General features: G+C 50.0%; 1 protein-coding gene across 1 annotated transcript in view; it reads right to left on the reverse strand.

Annotated features, from left to right (window-relative positions):
- Window positions 1–10,342: 10,342 nt before the first annotated feature.
- Window positions 10,343–14,525, reverse strand: part of pdzd8 (PDZ domain containing 8) — a gene marked incomplete in the record, with an annotated part of 31,093 nt that continues 26,910 nt past the window's right edge. Inside the window, 2 exon segments of the mRNA NM_001078826.1 lie at window positions 10,343–12,561; window positions 13,689–13,848. Coding sequence (NP_001072294.1) covers window positions 10,415–12,561; window positions 13,689–13,848 — 2,307 coding nt within the window.

The raw sequence follows: 14,525 nt of genomic DNA on the forward strand, positions 1-14,525 counted from the left end.
TAAATGCATAAAAACTCAATCTTTTTATTTTTCCGTTTCAACGTTATTGGTGGGCTCTTCTGTCCTTCATGGTTCTCCTAAGGTGTCTAGAGAGGTTCAACTGCCGACGTTGCCTTTCCCTTGATCTTCCAGGTTCTCAGAGAGGTGGAGCGGGTAGCGGGGTGGAGCGGGTAGAGAGGTGGAGCGGGTAGAGAGGAGAAGCAGGTAGAGAGGAGGAGCAGGTAGAGAGGAGAAGCAGGTAGAGAGGAGGAGCGGGTAGAGACATGATGGAGCGGGTAGAGACATGATGGAGCGGGTAGAGACATGATGGAGCGGGTAGAGAGATGATGGAGCGGGTAGAGAGATGATGGAGCGGGTAGAGAGATGATGGAGCGGGTAGAGAGACAGAGCAGGAAGAGAGGTGGAGCAGGTAGAGAGACGGAGCAGGAAGAGAGACGGAGCAGGAAGAGAGACGGAGCAGGAAGAGAGGTGGATCGGTTATAGAGAGGTGGAGCGGGTAGAGAGGTGATGGAGCGGGTAGAGACACGGTGTGGGTAGAGAGATGATGGAGCGGTTAGAGAGGTGGAGCGGGTAGAGAGACGGAGCAGGAAGAGAGGTGGAACAGGTAGGTAGAGAGGTGGAGGAGGTAGAGAGGTGTAGCGGGTAGAGAGGTGGAGCAGGAAGAGAGGTGGAACAGGTAGGAAGAGAGATGGAGCGGGTAGAGAGATGATGCAGCGGGTAGAGAGGTGGAGCAGGTAAAGAGACGGAGCAGGAAGAGAGGTGGAGCGGGGAGAGAGATGATGGAGCAGGTAGAGAGACGGAGCGGGCAGAGAGATGATGGAGAGGGTAGAGAGATGACGGAGCGGGTAGAGAGACGGAGCGGGTAGAGAGACGGAGCGGGTACAGAGATGATGGAGCGGGTAGAGAGACGGAGTGGGTAGAGAGACGGAGCGGGTAGAGAGATGATGGAGCGGGTAGAGAGATGATGGAGCGGGTAGAGAGACGGAGCGGGTAGAGAGATGGAGTGGGTAGAGAGATGATGGAGCGGGTAGAGAGGCGGAGCGGATAGAGAGATGATGGAGCGGGTAGAGAGGCGGAGCGGGTAGAGAGGAGAAGCAGGTAGAGAGGAGGAGCGGGTAGAGAGGAGGAGCGGGTAGAGAGACGGAGCGGGTAGAGAGACGGAGCAGGAAGAGAGACGGAGCGGGTAGGGAGGTGGAGCGGGTAGAGACATGATGGAGCGGGTAGAGAGATGATGGAGCGGGTAGAGAGATGATGGAGCGGGTAGAGAGACAGAGCAGGAAGAGAGGTGGAGCAGGTAGAGAGACGGAGCAGGAAGAGAGACGGAGCAGGAAGAGAGGTGGATCGGTTATAGAGAGGTGGAGCGGGTAGAGAGGTGATGGAGCGGGTAGAGACACGGTGTGGGTAGAGAGATGATGGAGCGGTTAGAGAGGTGGAGCGGGTAGAGAGACGGAACAGGAAGAGAGGTGGAACAGGTAGGTAGAGAGGTGGAGGAGGTAGAGAGGTGTAGCGGGTAGAGAGGTGGAGCAGGAAGAGAGGTGGAACATGTAGGAAGAGAGATGGAGCGGGTAGAGAGATGATGCAGCGGGTAGAGAGGTGGAGCAGGAAGAGAGGTGGAACATGTAGGAAGAGAGATGGAGCGGGTAGAGAGATGATGCAGCGGGTAGAGAGGTGGAGCAGGAAGAGAGGTGGAACATGTAGGAAGAGAGATGGAGCGGGTAGAGAGATGATGCAGCGGGTAGAGAGGTGGAGCAGGTAAAGAGACGGAGCAGGAAGAGAGGTGGAGCGGGTAGAGAGATGATGGAGCAGGTAGAGGGACAGAGTGGGTAGAGAGACGGAGCGGGCAGAGAGATGATGGAGCAGGTAGAGAGACGGAGCGGGCAGAGAGATGATGGAGAGGGTAGAGAGATGACGGAGCGGGTAGAGAGACGGAGCGGGTAGAGAGACGGAGCGGGTACAGAGATGATGGAGCGGGTAGAGAGACGGAGCGGGTAGAGAGACGGAGCGGGTAGAGAGATGATGGAGCGGGTAGAGAGATGGAGCGGGTAGAGAGACGGAGCGGGTAGAGAGACGGAGCGGGTAGAGAGACGGAGCGGGTAGAGAGATGGAGTGGGTAGAGAGATGATGGAGCGGGTAGAGAGGCGGAGCGGGTAGAGAGATGATGGGGGAGAGCGGGCGGTAGAGAGATGATGGAGCGGGTAGAGAGGTGGAGCGGGTAGAGAGATGGAGCGGGTAGAGAGATGGAGCGGGTAGAGAGACGGAGCGGGAAGAGAGACGGGGCGAGTAGAGAGACGGAGCGGGTAGAGAGACGACTCAGTAGATTCATTCAAAAAAGGCGCTGAGTGAGTTCTGTACAGAGACAGTTTGTGAGTCCGTGGGAAATAGGAAAAGGCTAAACCTGGCGCCGTGACATCACCGCGGAACCAATCGGATCCTATAAATAAGTGATTTTATTTGAGAGATGTTGGTTTTGCTGCTGGCAGGTGCTTGTCTGGATTCAGCAGGAACGGCGGGGGTTGTGTCGCCAAACAAATCCAGCTGAGCAAATAGATTGGGCCGGGGGAACGGCGTGCAGCCCAACCACAAAAGCAGGGAATTAATCTTACTCCCATATGGGAGCAAGCAAACACCCCAGCTGTACCAGTGCACGGGAATGGCTGCGCCCACCGGGGTCTACATCAGCGGGGATGTATAATAAGCTTAGTAGGTGCTCTGTAGCACGAAACACGCCCACAAAATAACCTGTATTATAAACAAACGTACAACGGAGCTGTACGGTAATGGCTGCCCCCGGGCTACACAGCGGGGTATTTATATAAACTATAGTAGGGTTCTGTAGCAAACACCCCAGCTGTACCAGTGCAGGAAGGCTGCCCCGGGGCTACACAGCGGGGTATTTATATAAACTATAGTAGGGTTTCTGTAGCAAACACCCCAGCTGTACCAGTGCAGAATGGCTGCCCCCGGGGCTACACAGCGGGGATATTATATAAACTATAGTAGGGTTTCTGTAGCAAACACCCCAGCTGTACCAGTGCAGGAATGGCTGCCCCCGGGGCTACACAGCGGGGTATTTATATAAACTATAGTAAGTGTTTCTGTAGCAAACACCCCAGCTGTACCGGTGCAGGAATGGCTGCCCCCGGGGCTACACAGCGGGGTATTTATATAAACTATAGTAGGGTTTCTGTAGCAAACACCCCAGCTGTACCAGTGCAGGAATGGCTGCCCCCGGGGCTACACAGCGGAGGTATTTATATAAAACTATAGTAGTGGTTTCTGTAGCAAACACCCCAGCTGTACCAGTGCAGGAATGGCTGCCCCCGGGGCTACACAGCAGGGTATTTATATAAACTATAGTAGGGTTTCTGTAGCAAAACACCCCAGCTGTACCAGTGCAGGAATGGCTGCCCCCGGGGCTACACAGCGGGGGTATTTATATAAACTATAGTAGTGTTTCTGTAGCAAACACCCCAGCTGTACCAGTGCAGGAATGGCTGCCCCCGGGGCTACACAGCAGGGTATTTATATAAACTATAGTAGGGTTTCTGTAGCAAACACCCCAGCTGTACCGGTGCGGAACGGCTGCCCCCGGGGCTACACAGCAGGGTATTATATAAACTATAGTAGGGTTTCTGTAGCAAACACCCCAGCTGTACCAGTGCAGGAATGGCTGCCCCCGGGGCTACACAGCGGGGTATTTATATAAACTATAGTAGGGTTTCTGTAGCAAACACCCCAGCTGTACCAGTGCAGGAACGGCTGCCCCCGGGGCTACACAGCGGGGTATTTATATAAACTATAGTAGGGTTTCTGTAGCAAACACCCCAGCTGTACCAGTGCAGGAATGGCTGCCCCCGGGGCTACACAGCGGGGTATTTATATAAACTATAGTAGGGTTTCTGTAGCAAACACCCCAGCTGTACCAGTGCAGGAATGGCTGCCCCCGGGGCTACACAGCAGGGTATTTATATAAACTATAGTAGGGTTTCTGTAGCAAACACCCCAGCTGTACCAGTGCAGGAATGGCTGCCCCCGGGGCTACACAGCGGGGTATTTATATAAACTATAGTAGGGTTTCTGTAGCAAACACCCCAGCTGTACCGGTGCAGGAATGGCTGCCCCCGGGGCTACACAGCGGGGTATTTATATAAACTATAGTAGGGTTTCTGTAGCAAACACCCCAGCTGTACCGGTGCAGGAATGGCTGCCCCCGGGGCTACACAGCGGGGTATTTATATAAACTATAGTAGGGTTTCTGTAGCAAACACCCCAGCTGTACCGGTGCAGGGCAACAGTACATTACTTTCTTTTTTTTTTAGTTACTGTTCCTTTAAGAGTTCCGTGCCCTACAGGGGCGCCAGAGAAATGTTGCACCCCCCTAACCAGACATGAGAATGAGCCACAGCCTTGAGTTACTCCTGGCCGGATCCTTTGTGCATCTCAGCACTCACCTTACAGATCCTGGCGTCCAATCCCTTTAGGAGCCAATCCCGGGTGCTTGTTGCCACCATAGCAACTCCAGCAAAGCTGTTGATCCCGGAGTTTAACGTTACCTTTACATTTTCACATTTATGCAACCTCCAGTTTAGTAAAGGAATAGTATTAACAATACCCTAACGATACATCTGCAACAAAACTGCACTTGCTACACTGCTTACCTTAGTAGCCGAGCCGGTCCCATTTGCCTACATTGGGCACTGGCCCCCGAGAGAGATGTGCCGGTTCCCTTACACTAGTCCCGGAGATGAGAATCAGGGCCACCATCAGGGGGGGCACAGTCATCCTGGGCCTGGAGAATGGGGGCACTGTGTATAGGGGTAATTGGGGACACTGTGTATGGGGGCCCTGGCCAGCATAGCGTTAAGGGGGTACTGTGTATGGGGGCCCTGGCCAGCATAGCGTTAGGGGGGTACTGTGTATGGGGGCCCTGGCCAGCATAGCATTAGGGGGTACTGTGTATGGGGGCCCTGGCCAGCATAGCGTTAGGGGGGTACTGTGTATGGGGGCCCTGGCCAGCATAGCGTTAGGGGGGCACTGTGTATAGGGGCAATTGGGGACACTGTGTATAGGGGCCCTGGCCAGCATAGCGTTAGGGGGGTACTGTGTATGGGGGCCCTGGCCAGCATAGCATTAGGGGGTACTGTGTATGGGGGCCCTGGCCAGCATAGTGTTAGGGGGGTACTGTGTATGGGGGCCCTGGCCAGCATAGCGTTAGGGGGGCACTGTGTATAGGGGCAATTGGGGACACTGTGTATAGGGGCCCTGGCCAGCATAGCGTTAGGGGGGTACTGTGTATGGGGGCCCTGGCCAGCATATCATTAGGGGGGCACTGTCTATGGGGAACTCTGGCCAGCATAGTGTTAGTTGGGCACTGTCTATGGGGAACCTTGGCCAGCTTTGCGTTAGGGGGGCACTAAGTATGGGGGCCCTGGCCAGCATAGTGTTAGGAGGGCACTGTCTATGAGGAACCCTGGCCAGCATTGCATTAGGGGGGCACAGAGTATAGGGGGCCCTGGCCAGCATAATGTTAGGGGGTACTGGATACTTTTTATGTCTGTGGGTCCTTTGTACTGATGGGAGGGGCCCTTGATTTCTGATGGCAGCAAACTATCTTCTCTATAAAGCGGTAGAAGAGGGGTGACAGCTCATCGGTTGCCCCCAATCTTTTCCTCCTGGCTGTAGGGTTCCCCGCGGGTCCTGCCATCTTGGAATCCTTTGCCACTTGCCGTAGGGAGATAATGCCCAATTACTGCCCAATGCATTCTGCTGCCATAGTCATCCGGGGGGGCTCATCTCCAATCTCATCTCACATACACAGCCTCTATGGTCGGGATGCACACAATGCACGATTCAGTTTGGGATGCGACCAAGACCTTGGCCGAATCTCAAAATGGTGGATTTGGTGCACCTCTACTTGATGGGCCAATGAAATAGGTCTATAAAATACACTCTCTCGCCTTTCTCTGTAAAATACATAGTCATTCCTTCTCAGTGGGCCCGGCCGAAGCCGTTCCTTCTCAGTGGGCCCGGCCGAAGCCGTTCCTTCTCAGTGGGCCCGGCCGAAGCCGTTCCTTCTCAGTGGGCCCGGCCGAAGCCGTTCCTTCTCAGTGGGCCCGGCCGAAGCCGTTCCTTCTCAGTGGGCCCGGCCGAAGCCGTTCCTTCTCAGTGGGCCCGGCCGAACTTCTCTATGGATCCGGCCGAAGCCGTTCCTGCTCAATGGATCCGGCCGAAGCCGTTCCTGCTCAATGGATCCGGCCGAAGCCGTTCCTGCTCAATGGATCCGGCCGAAGCCGTTCCTGCTCAATGGATCCGGCCGAAGCCGTTCCTGCTCAATGGATCCGGCCGAAGCCGTTCCTGCTCAATGGATCCGGCCGAAGCCGCTCCTGCTCAATGGATCCGGCCGAAGCCGTTCCTGCTCAATGGATCCGGCCGAAGCCGGATCCATCAAAAAATGGGGGAAAAGGTGGGTTATAATGAAAATATCATAATGAAAATAAATATATATATATATATATATATTTTAAGATATTGGGCAGTTCCGTGCATGGAGAAAGCTCACCGTACACAAAGGAGCACCCAGTCCGTCCTGCAATGCTCTTTATTAAAGCTATATACAAGAAAGGTTACATTAGGAATGATATTAATCAGCTCCAGTTTGGCAGCCCTCTGATACCCAACTGCCCGCTTCCCACAAAAGGTTAATCCATGAACACACGTAAAGCGTTAATTTATCCCTACAGTATATAAAAAATATTGCACTACATTTATTCTGTACAAAACAAAAAGAGACAAGTGATACGTTAGCAGCATCGTATTAACTGCGGATGAGAGTCAGAGCCAGCCTGTGGGAACAAACATGGAGGAAAATAAATACATAGAAGGGAAGGGAGGAGCCTGCCCAATCGCCAGCCGCCGCCCAGTTTGCCTCCACAGTAGGCGCCATCTTGTTCCGCCTTTGGTTGCTAGCAGGTTGGGGGCACAGCCGGCTGGTTTAGAGCTTGGAAGACAATGCTTGTTATAGAGACAGCTGGCGTCTTTGCTTGTGACCCCCCCTGACATATCTTTCTGGATATAAAACCGAAACCATCGCCGGCATTGGGGGTTTTTTGCTGCTGGATGGAGAGAAGGTACCGAGACACGTGCTCCCCTCAGTATCACAGTGATGACTCTTCCACACAACGGAGTCCAACCCAAGGGGGATTTAAACACCATTTAGCCCACGATTCCCACTTATTTACCCAAAACGCGTGTCTTTTTGCAATGATAGGAACTATAGCAACTGATAAACGACCAATGAGCCACATTGTGATCAATATATTCAATGTCATTGGCTTGAAATACAACATGGCGGACTCTTGTGTTGGCCATAACCATAACCTGATCTGCCAAGCAAAATAACAGCCCCGCCGGCTACTATGGCACAAGATGGAAGAGAACGGCCATTGATCTTAATCATCCATGCAACCACAATGCCCACGTAGCCCTGGCACCATGACAATAACATTCCATTCCTACATCTACTCAACCGCAGTGGATTCTTTATCAGCATTTACATTGGCCAAATCCGTGTCTAAACCTTCTTAAACAGTCGGCTCTGCCATCGACAGGACTGGTGGGGTGCAGGAGAATGGGTGCCAGTTCTAAAAATGGCAGCACGGATCCCTTTAGGAGGGGTGTGGTCACTTCCTGTCTGGGGAATGACCTCCCACATCAAGGAAACAATTGTTGCCAATGACCAATCGGGATGCAATGGGGCTGGACGATATCCAATCAAGTGGTCAGCGCGTAGAGGTTAAATGTTTAATGGCCACAATATTGACCATTTGACTGAAGCTATGGCCGAGCTTTATTAGAAGGATCTTAAGGTCAACTGAGAAGGGAAGAAATGAACAGTTGAACGCGTAGATGTTAAGTTGCTTCCCTCGTCATTGGTTCCCCTGCTTGGGGGGCAGTAGGGCGTGGCAGCTATCTACCCCTACCTTTAGCCACCCCGGGTGGTGCAGCCAATATACACCCATACTCAGTACAAGGCCAATAAACAGGACTAATTCAAACTCCTCTATAACAAATTCCTGTTAGAGTAAAGCTGCCCCATACAGGGGCTAATAATATTCATCAATGTATCTGCCTGTTTATGGGGCACTTAAGGTGGCCATACACGTGAAGATCCGCTCGCTTGGCGAAGACCGCCAATCAGGTTGATCTAATGGATGGTCAGGACCCAATCAGGTTGATCTAATGGATGGTCAGGACCCAATCAGGTTGATCTAATGGATGGTCAGGACCCAATCAGGTTGATCTAATGGATGGTCAGGACCCAACACACCCAATATGGTTCTCTCCTAATACATTGCCGGCAATGGGGCAGTCGGTTCAGGGGCCGCTTCAACGAGCCCATGCGGTCCCCGATGCGGCTGAATCTTTTAACCTGCCCGATCGATATCTGGCCAATTTCAGGCCAGATATCGGTCGGGCATGCACCACATTCCTGCCCCTACACGGGCTGATAAGCTGCCGCATCAGTCTAAGGGACCGATATCAGCAGCTACAATTGGCCCGTGTATGGCCACCTATAGGGCTGCCCGCTAGACTAATATCAGTCTGAAAATTGGGCAGGTCTGTAAATTGTATTAGGAGAGAACAGTATTGGGTGTGTTGGGTCCTGACCATCAATTAGATCAACCTGATTGGGTCCTGACCATCCATTAGATCAACCTGATTGGGTCCTGACCATCCATTAGATCAACCTGATTGGGTCCTGACCATCCATTAGATCAACCTAATTGGGTCCTGACCATCCATTAGATCAACCTGATTGGGTCCTGACCATCCAATAGATCAATCTGATTGGGCCAAACCTGGCAAAGATCCATTTATTCGGCAACGGTGCACTTCAGCATTTGTACTAGTGGTCAAAATGGGCAAAATGGGGGCTCCCACTCATATGTGTAAATATATTATATATACTCCTCCATACTGTCCCATGAATAGAACTGGGAAATGGTCCCTGCTCCCATACACAGGTATAAGTTCCCCTTTAGTCAGGCTTTCCTGCAGTTACTGGCAATTACAAAAGATCACCGTATCCTTAAATGTATCAAAAGAAAAAGAAAATAAAGCATTTGCTTCCTACAGTAAAAGTTTGGCAGTTAAAAGACAGAAGCACACACAGATATAGGGTTAAATCCATCCGACATTAGTGGTCCCATAGTGGCCAACTGGGAGTAAAGGGCAAGTGTAGCTACACTAGCGTGGGGGGGGGGGGGGGGGGACTAGGTTTGTGCAAATAAAGATCCACATATCAGAACATGGACTCCATGGTCATTATGGGGAAATTCATCTTAAAGGGGCGGTTCACATTTAAGTTAATACCCTATTCCTAGCAACTTTTTGAATCTCTTTCAAACGGGGGTCACTGACCCTGGCAGTTACTTTTTATTCCCTTTTCCTTTCTATTTATATTCCAGTCTCTTGTTCGAACGACTGCCCGGTTGCTACGGTAAACAAGGCCATAGCAACAAGAGAACTGGACAGCGGCTGAACAAAAAAAGCTAAATAACTGAGTAAATTTGCAGTTGTTTTTTTTTTTTGTGGTTTTTTCAATGTCTAGGTCTTTCTAAAAGTGAACGTAAAGGTGAACAACCCCTTTAAAATGTAAAGTAACTGTGAATATATCAATGGGAAGCTCTGTGGGCAAGATGGGGCGGTCGGAGATAGAATAAAGGGGAACTAACGTTGTTTCTAATTTCCTTTCAACTGTCCGACCATGGAAAGAACAGGACCGGATTCCCCCATGGAGTGTATCTGTCCCTTGTTACTGAGCTTAAACGGCCTGGGAGTTAGAGTTCAACCCACCGTCCCTTGTTGCCATTGTTCATATTCACCTTATAATTATGACCATGAAACAAATCTTTGGTCTCTTTAGATTAGTATTAAAAGGAAATTAAACCCTCCCTGAAACGCAGTCTATAAATAAAATATATTTTATCCGTGGTTACAGTGGTGTAGAGGGCAATGTACCAAAGTACCAATGTAGCAAAGTACCCTCCTATGGCCACTAAGGCGGCGCCGTTGCTGAACCTTGTGATAGAATGAAATCAAATCTTTAAAAAACACACACGTTCATGGCAATGGGAGGTGAAGGGATAGGAGAGAAGGTAGTAGATATCCAGTGTGGATTTACATGCTAACCGTTAATCCCCATTTAGCAGTCTCTTTTCCAGTTGGCGGGTAGGTTGGAGTCTCGTTTGCCTCCGAGAGAAATGTATAAAACTCGTCCAGGTCCCATTCATTTCGCTTTAAGTGGTTAAACGATATGGTTCGACCTTCGAACAACCGGAGGGCCTACACGATATGCCTTTATTAAGTGCAAATAATGAGTGGTTAGAACGCCCCAGAGAACACGTAGCGCCCCCTACTGCTCGGGTTCAAGTGAAGCAGGAAGCTTGTCCTCTGGAGATACGCAGCTGAGAGTCTCGCTTTCCGCTTGGCCTACGTCATCCTCATCCTCGTCGTGGTTATCTGCCTCCGCCGCAACGACGGCCTCTTCTTCGCATTTAGCGTTTTTCCGAGGTTGGGCCAGGGAGGAGTTTTCCAGGGATTCGATGTCCTCGATGCCGGCTCTGTAGTGAATCATGAGCAACGTCAGGGCCTGAAGCCTCTCGCTGGATTTGGACAAGGCGGCAGATAGGAGGGCTTTCCGTCGCGCCTCGGTGGCGTCTTTCTCTTCCTTCACCAGGGAGTTATTGTGCTCCAGCTCTTGGTCGATCTCGTTCTGCAGTTTATCCAACATGAACTCCAGCTTCTGTATCCGTTCTTCAGTCGGCAAGCCTCTGTAAAGGTCTCGGCCGATCTCCTTCACCGCAATGAAGACGCTATCGTCCAGGCCGCCGTCTCTGCGAGCCAATTTCCCGCTGCCGCCGGACGCTCTTTTTGATGGACTACTTGACCCACATGTCTCCGTGTCGCTACTTTCATTGTCTGAAGTATTCGGCGTGTGCTTTGGCGACGGCTCCACCAAATCGCAACCTTGCTCCGGCTGCCGCAGCTTGGGAGCCTGGCGTAGGTTCAAGAGGCGGGAACTAGTGTTTATAATGTGCCTGGTAATGCCTGTAGTTCTGTTCCCCAAAGACTTCGACTCGGGGTCGACCCTTTTATCAGAAGCAACGCAGTAAGGATTTTCGTTCAAGCACTTCTCCTGGCATTTCTTATGACACACGTAGCCGCAGTTTATACACTGGGAAGCGGCCTTGGTCCACACCTTCCTTTTACAGTAATCGCACAAGGTGGAGTTCTGGAACTGCGTGTCTTGGAAGTTGTGTTTGGACTCAGCAAATATCATCGGGGGGACGGGAAGCTCCTCCTTCTGCAGCGAGGAACCGTCGTCCTGGAAGCCGACGTCCCGCTCTCTTTCTGACAACATGCTAGACGTCTCGGACTCGCCCTCCATCAGATATTTGAAGTTTAACGTGACATCCCCGTAGCAATATTTTTCGTTGAACCCCTTATGCATGCTCAGGTTTCTCAATGCAGTTCTACTGACGGAGGCTCTAGGTTCGGTGGGGTTGAGCTTAAAACTGGTCAGGTACTCCAGCGAGGCGGTGGCCAGGCACTCTAAGGCAATGTCTTCCAGTCGGATACTGATGTGCCCCACGCAGCAGAGGCTCCCCGTTTTGAAGGAGTCTCTGCACCACAGGGCGACGTTCAGATACCGGTGATAATTTTCCACATCGAATAGACAGGAGGACCTTGTCCAACGCCCTTGCTTGTTCCTGTACAGTATCTCCTTCGACTCCCAGATGTGCGGATCGTCCACGCTGTCTTTTGTGCTGCAGGAACTTTCGGATATTTTATCCTTGGCGACGTCCTGTTTAACAGAACTGGGTTTCTGGACCGGTGCTTCATCGACCGTCTCGGTGGTTTTTGCACTTTTTTCCGGCTGTTTATCTCCATTTAACGATGGCGGCGGTGGTCTTTCTGGCTTTTCTACAGTGGCTTCTCCCGTCTCTGGAGCACTCGGATTCTCACATGAAGTTAGAGTCAGCTTTACTTGAGGCCGTGGCGGCACTGGAGGCTTGTTGGCAGGAGAAGCCCTGTTTTGCGGTGTGGAGTCTTGGGTTTCTGGCGGGGCAGTTTTATTCACTTTGGGTTGGGTCTTCGAAGGTGTTTGGTGACTTGGCAAATTCGCCTTCCTGTTGAGAATAGGGGATACGGACCCTAAGGGCTTGGTATAAAGTGTTGCCACCGTGCGTTTAGGGCTCTGGGTCACAGAAACAGAGTCCTCTTTGGACTCTCCGGGTGGTTTGACCTCATTGGCGAGGTCCTCAAACTCCGAATCCAACTCTTTGTTCTCTGGATCCACAATGAAGCTGACGGAGTCCTCTTCAAAGGTTTGGGGAAAGGCGGAGGCAGCGAATGCCGGGTCTTCCAGCTGCCCAAGGTTCTCCGGCAAGCTGCCAGCGGACTGGTTCTGACCAGCGGGCCTCTCGTAGAACACCAGGGTTCTGTCACCGGCTTGCTTGATTAACTTCGAAGCTTGAATTGAGGAGGTCACTTTTATGCCTAAAGATGGGCAAGAAAAAGAAGAGGGATATAAACATTAATAACTTTATTTTATCAATAATTAAAAACAAAATATTGCTAAGGTTTCTTAATACAGGTATAGGACCCGTTATCCAGAATGCTCGGGACCAAGGGGATTCCGGATAAGGGGTCTTTCCGTAATTTGGATCGCCATACCTTAAGTCTACTAAAAAATCATTGAAACATTAAATAAACCCAATAGGGCTGTTCTGCCCCAATAAGGGGTAATTATATCTTAGTTGGGATCAAGTACAGGTACTGTTTTATTATTACAGAGAAAAGGGAATCATTTAACCATGAAATAAACCCAATAGGGCTGTTCTGCCCCAATAAGGGGTAATTATATCTTAGTTGGGATCAAGTACAGGTACTGTTTTATTATTACAGAGAAAAGGGAATCATTTAACCATTAAATAAACCCAATAGGGCTGTTCTGCCCCCAATAAGGGGTAATTATATCTTAGTTGGGATCAAGTAGAGGTACTGTTTTATTATTACAGAGAAAAGGGAATCATTTAACCATTAAATAAACCCAATAGGGCTGTTCTGCCCCAATAAGGGGTAATTATATCTTAGTTGGGATCAAGTACAGGTACTGTTTTATTATTACAGAGAAAAGGGAATCATTTAACCATTAAATAAACCCAATAGGGCTGTTCTGCCCCCAATAAGGGGTAATTATATCTTAGTTGGGATCAAGTACAGGTACTGTTTTATTATTACAGAGAAAAGGGAATCATTTAACCATTAAATAAACCCAATAGGGCTGTTCTGCCCCCAATAAGGGGTAATTATATCTTAGTTGGGATCAAGTACAGGTATTGTTTTATTATTACAGAGAAAAAGGAAATCAGTTTTAATATTCTGAATTATTTGATTAAAATGGAGTCTATGGGAGACGGTCTTTACGTACTTCGGAGCTTTCTGGATAATGGGTTTCAGGATAAGGGATCCCATACTGTGATCTGATTGATTCTTTTTAGCGTGAACATAATCTGATTGGTAGGGTTCTACTTCCCCTTGCCGTCAACTAACTGCCCTAAGAAGTCTAGCCCCGCCCAAACTCCGCGCTATTGGCCTACTGAGCCACCCTAATGTCTCCCTACCTCCTATGGCAATAAGGCGATCTCCTTTCTTCAGATCCACGGAGGCTGCCGGAGAATTTGGGGTCACCGATTCAACACAGACGTGTCCCGTGTCTCCGTCCCTTGCTTGAACCATTATTAATCCGAAGCTCGGGGAATTCCCTTTAATCAGCTCCACCTTCAATTAAAAAAAAATATATCACTTTTAATATAAGAAATTGTAACATATAAAAAGTATTTTATATTATAGCAATAAAAATAAACTTTAGAACAACCGCTGAATACAACTTAAGTGATTGTAATATAAATCCAATGAAACGCATTCAGTATTGCCCCCTGCCGTGACTGACCAATGCTGCACACTGCCGGTTCTGAGCCCAAAAGGTTCTACAGACATTATATGGGCACAGAACCCCTCAGTGACTGCTAATATCCTTATCATTTACAGTAGGGGGTACATTATCCCTTATAATACATGAGTGATACTCAGAGTTCCCTGTATAACTCAGCCTGCAGCCTTGTGCCTTTATATGGGGGGCACAGAACCCCTCAGTGACTGCTAATATCCTTATCATTTACAGTAGGGGGTACATTATCCCTTATAATACATGAGTGATACTCGGAGTTCCCTGTATAACTCAGCCTGCAGCCTTGTGCCTTTATATGGGGGGCACAGAACCCCTCAGTGACTGCTAATATCCTTATCATTTACAGTAGGGGGTACATTATCCCTTATAATACATGAGTGATACTCAGAGTTCCCTGTATAACTCAGCCTGCAGCCTTGTGCCTTTATATGGGCACAGAACCCCTCAGTGACTGCTAATATCCTTATCATTTACAGTAGGGGGTACATTA

Source organism: Xenopus tropicalis, chromosome 7 (genome assembly GCF_000004195.4).
Source record: "Xenopus tropicalis strain Nigerian chromosome 7, UCB_Xtro_10.0, whole genome shotgun sequence".
Taxonomy (NCBI): domain Eukaryota; kingdom Metazoa; phylum Chordata; class Amphibia; order Anura; family Pipidae; genus Xenopus; species Xenopus tropicalis.